The sequence below is a fragment of the Coenobita brevimanus genome, chromosome 63, assembly GCF_032717465.1.
Source record: "Coenobita brevimanus isolate Jiangsu-jjx chromosome 63, ASM3271746v2, whole genome shotgun sequence".
Classification (NCBI taxonomy): Eukaryota; Metazoa; Arthropoda; class Malacostraca; order Decapoda; family Coenobitidae; genus Coenobita; species Coenobita brevimanus.
Window position 1 is genome coordinate 42939817 of NC_137016.1, and position 3042 is coordinate 42942858.

Consider the following 3042-nt stretch of genomic DNA (forward strand, 5'->3'; position numbering starts at 1 on the left):
TTGGTCCATGACCAGAATCCGAGTTGCAGCCAGAAACTGTCATGCATCACTGTTCTACGTATAAAACCAAATTCACCGCACCCATACTATGGTAAGAGGAAAAACAAGCCTCAAAAAATACTATCGACATCACTTTTCCAACAATCTCTGCTGATTTTACCTCATTCAAGTTTACTACAATTTTTTTTTTACCATCTAATAAATGCACTCAATTAAACTAAGATAAATGTGCATAGTGTTTACAGGCAATTTTCTCCATATTATTTAGACATCCATGACACCGTTGTCACAGGCATCAGTCAAAATATCAAATACCCGCGTCTGAAGTACTTCGTTATTCCCTAACTCCAACTCTTTAAGCATCGGTTTGAAAGATTTCTTTAAAGCTTTTTTCCCCATGGATATCATCACAGGTGTGGTTGCTATTTTTAACATTATTGGAATTACTGCTCTGGCTAGCGAGATCTGAATATTTGCTATGAACTTATTAGATGATATGCTATCTCTTTTAAAGTCTTTGCCTGAGCGACCCACTGTTATCATGTTCACCATAACACCCATAAAGGAACCAAAAACCCTCGTCCTCCGCCACTCCGCCATGAAGTCCTCAAACTCCCAATTATCCACCTGGGCGCCCATATCGGTGGTGGCGGTGGTGAAGGTGGCGTGGTAGTGGCGCAGCATCTCCTCCAGGTGGCTCCTCCGCAGGCTAAGAGTGGTGGAGGTGTGGATCAGGTACTGCAGGTCCAGCAGCGGGTCACGTAACATTGTATTGGACCAGTCGACTAGCATAACATCAACTGGCAGCGACTCCCCGCTGTTGTTCACCTCATTCAGGAACATAAAGTTATTGCTCCAGAGATCACCGTGAGCCAGGCAGGATAATTTTGAAGGTTCATCACCTGCGATCATGTCGCAAATCTTCTCTAATATTGCCTTCTTATTTGACAGCATCTTAACTAACAAAGGCTCATATTTGTCTTTCTCCCGTTCAGCTGCCTTTGTAAGGCCATCATAAAAAACCTCTAAAATTATTAGCAACATCTTAGCAAATAATTTCTTATCGACGATGAAATCTGGATATTTCTGGTAGAAATGATCACTCTGGTAACACGCATACGAGACAGCATGAAGCCGCGCCGTGCTCTCCACGATCTTGAGTATGTGTGGCAGATCCAGACCCACACGATTGTCCTCATTTGCGTACCTGTCCGGAACACAAACATTCTTGTATTATCATACATTTCATATCCCTCAGGACAAAAAAACTTTATACTACCCATGTAGTCCCTGCGTGTCATAAAAGACGCCTATAATAAGAACCTTCTTTCCGTTCTTTGTACTGGAATACAGGATGCAATCTCGCCACCTAATACTTGGGGTACTCTTTCTACTCCGATTCTGGTTTCCTCCCAGATCAAAATACCTAGGTCAGGATCTCCACATGTAAATAAAGGTGTAAGCATAACTGGTTTAGACGCCATATCAATCAGTTAAGGAGAGTAGAAGTAAGATTTCGTAATCATAATTTTCTAAAGCTATGCAAGCCTACATTCAGTATGATTTACAAACACCCAATAGTTACTCACCCCACAGAACTGATATCCTTCATCACCACGACATAATCATCTTTCGTGCAGATTCCGTACACAAGCTCGGGCACATTGATGCGGTACTTGTCTTCCCCATGCTTGGCCTGGAATTCGTTGAGCTCCGCTATGATGTCAGAGTAAATGAGCAACTCTCGGGCGTGAATCTTCATAACTTTGACGCTCTCTCGATCCAAGGCAGTGCCAACGAGGAACTTTGCGAAAAGGTTGTAGGTGGTGGATTCCGAGGCCCGGCTGGTGCCCCGTGCCAGCCCCTCCACCCTTACCTTGGCCACCTCACTTCCAAAGTTCTCCCCAGGCTTGGCTCCTAATCCATGACCATCGTGGAAGAGAAAAAAAATGTCCCGATTATACTGGTGTGTGTGTGTGTGTGTGTGTGTGTGTGTGTGTGTGTGTGTGTGTGTGTGTGTGTGTGTGTGTGTGTGTGTGTGTGTGTGTGTGTGTGTGTGTGTGTGTGTGTGTGTGTGTGTGTGTGTGTGTGTGTGTGTGTGTGTGTGTGTGTGTGTGTGTGTGTGTGTGTGTAATTTTAGAGAGAGAGAGAGAGAGAGAGAGAGAGAGAGAGAGAGAGAGAGAGAGAGAGAGAGAGAGAGAGAGAGAGAGAGAGAGAGAGAGAGAGAGAGAGAGGTTATCTGAAGTATAAATGCCAGCTGAAACAGAAATTTACTGAACGAAATATATATCGTCAGTCATGAAAAAAACAAGAGAAATGGCTGTTTGCTTATCTATACTAGGATAAAAAGCTATGAGAAATAAAAAATAAAACTAAACGAAGATAGTAAAATTATAATACAAGACAAAAAAGCTGTTTCCATTGCTCGATAGCCGGTTGTTCCTCCTGTATTTCGCAAGACAGTGCCTCTTAATCAAGGAAGGCGTCACAGCAAGAAATCCTTCATCCTAGATTTTTCCTAGTTAGGCCTACGGTACTTCTACTTATGACTGTTTCATATTTATAATATGTTCATAGTTGTGAAATTTTCTAAGTTCCTTATTTTCCTAAGCTTGCTCCCCCCCTCCGATTAAATTAATACAGTAGCCTACCAGAGGGGGAGAGGGGTAGCAAAGGGTCTCTCTCTCTCTCTCTCACACACACACACACACACTGACCTGGCATAACCTGGTATGACGTAACCTGCACTGTGGCACCCGGACTCTGCCTGGCCTCGTACTCAGTAAGGATCGTCTCCAGCCACGCGTGGGTTATCTCGGCTGCCTTACGTGGGGTCTTCATCGCTGCCTCTCCTCTCACTCCACCTGTCTGGGGGTCGGATTCTTGTCAGTTTAGTGCTCGTGTTCTCGGCAGTTAAGGAAGCTCCCTAACACCATCTCCTCGCCGATTTACTTTAGGATACGGGAAGCAAATATAGTTTTGTACGTTTTTCATGCAAAGTATGGTGATACTAGAATGATTAATGTAATACAAATGAGGATG

General features: G+C 43.8%; 1 protein-coding gene across 1 annotated transcript; it reads right to left on the reverse strand.

The window, feature by feature from the left end:
- Window positions 1-264: 264 nt before the first annotated feature.
- LOC145404451 (uncharacterized) lies at window positions 265-2841 on the reverse strand. Its single transcript, XM_080275969.1, has 3 exons — window positions 2718-2841; window positions 1590-1917; window positions 265-1207 (listed from the first exon to the last, which is right to left on the reverse strand). Exons 1-3 carry the CDS (start codon window positions 2839-2841, stop codon window positions 265-267), a joined length of 1395 nt encoding a protein of 464 aa, XP_080132095.1.
- Window positions 2842-3042: the final 201 nt, after the last annotated feature.

Bases quoted from the DNA above. Each gene is read 5' to 3' on its own strand.
- LOC145404451 (XM_080275969.1), bottom strand. From the start codon at position 2,841: ATGAAGACCCCACGTAAGGCAGCCGAGATAACCCACGCGTGGCTGGAG. The intron at 1,918-2,717 runs GTCAGTGTGTGT...GTCATGGATTAG, and splicing joins GTCATACCAGGTTATGCCAG to GAGCCAAGCCTGGGGAGAAC. The intron at 1,208-1,589 runs GTGAGTAACTAT...TGTTCCGGACAG, and splicing joins AAGGATATCAGTTCTGTGGG to GTACGCAAATGAGGACAATC.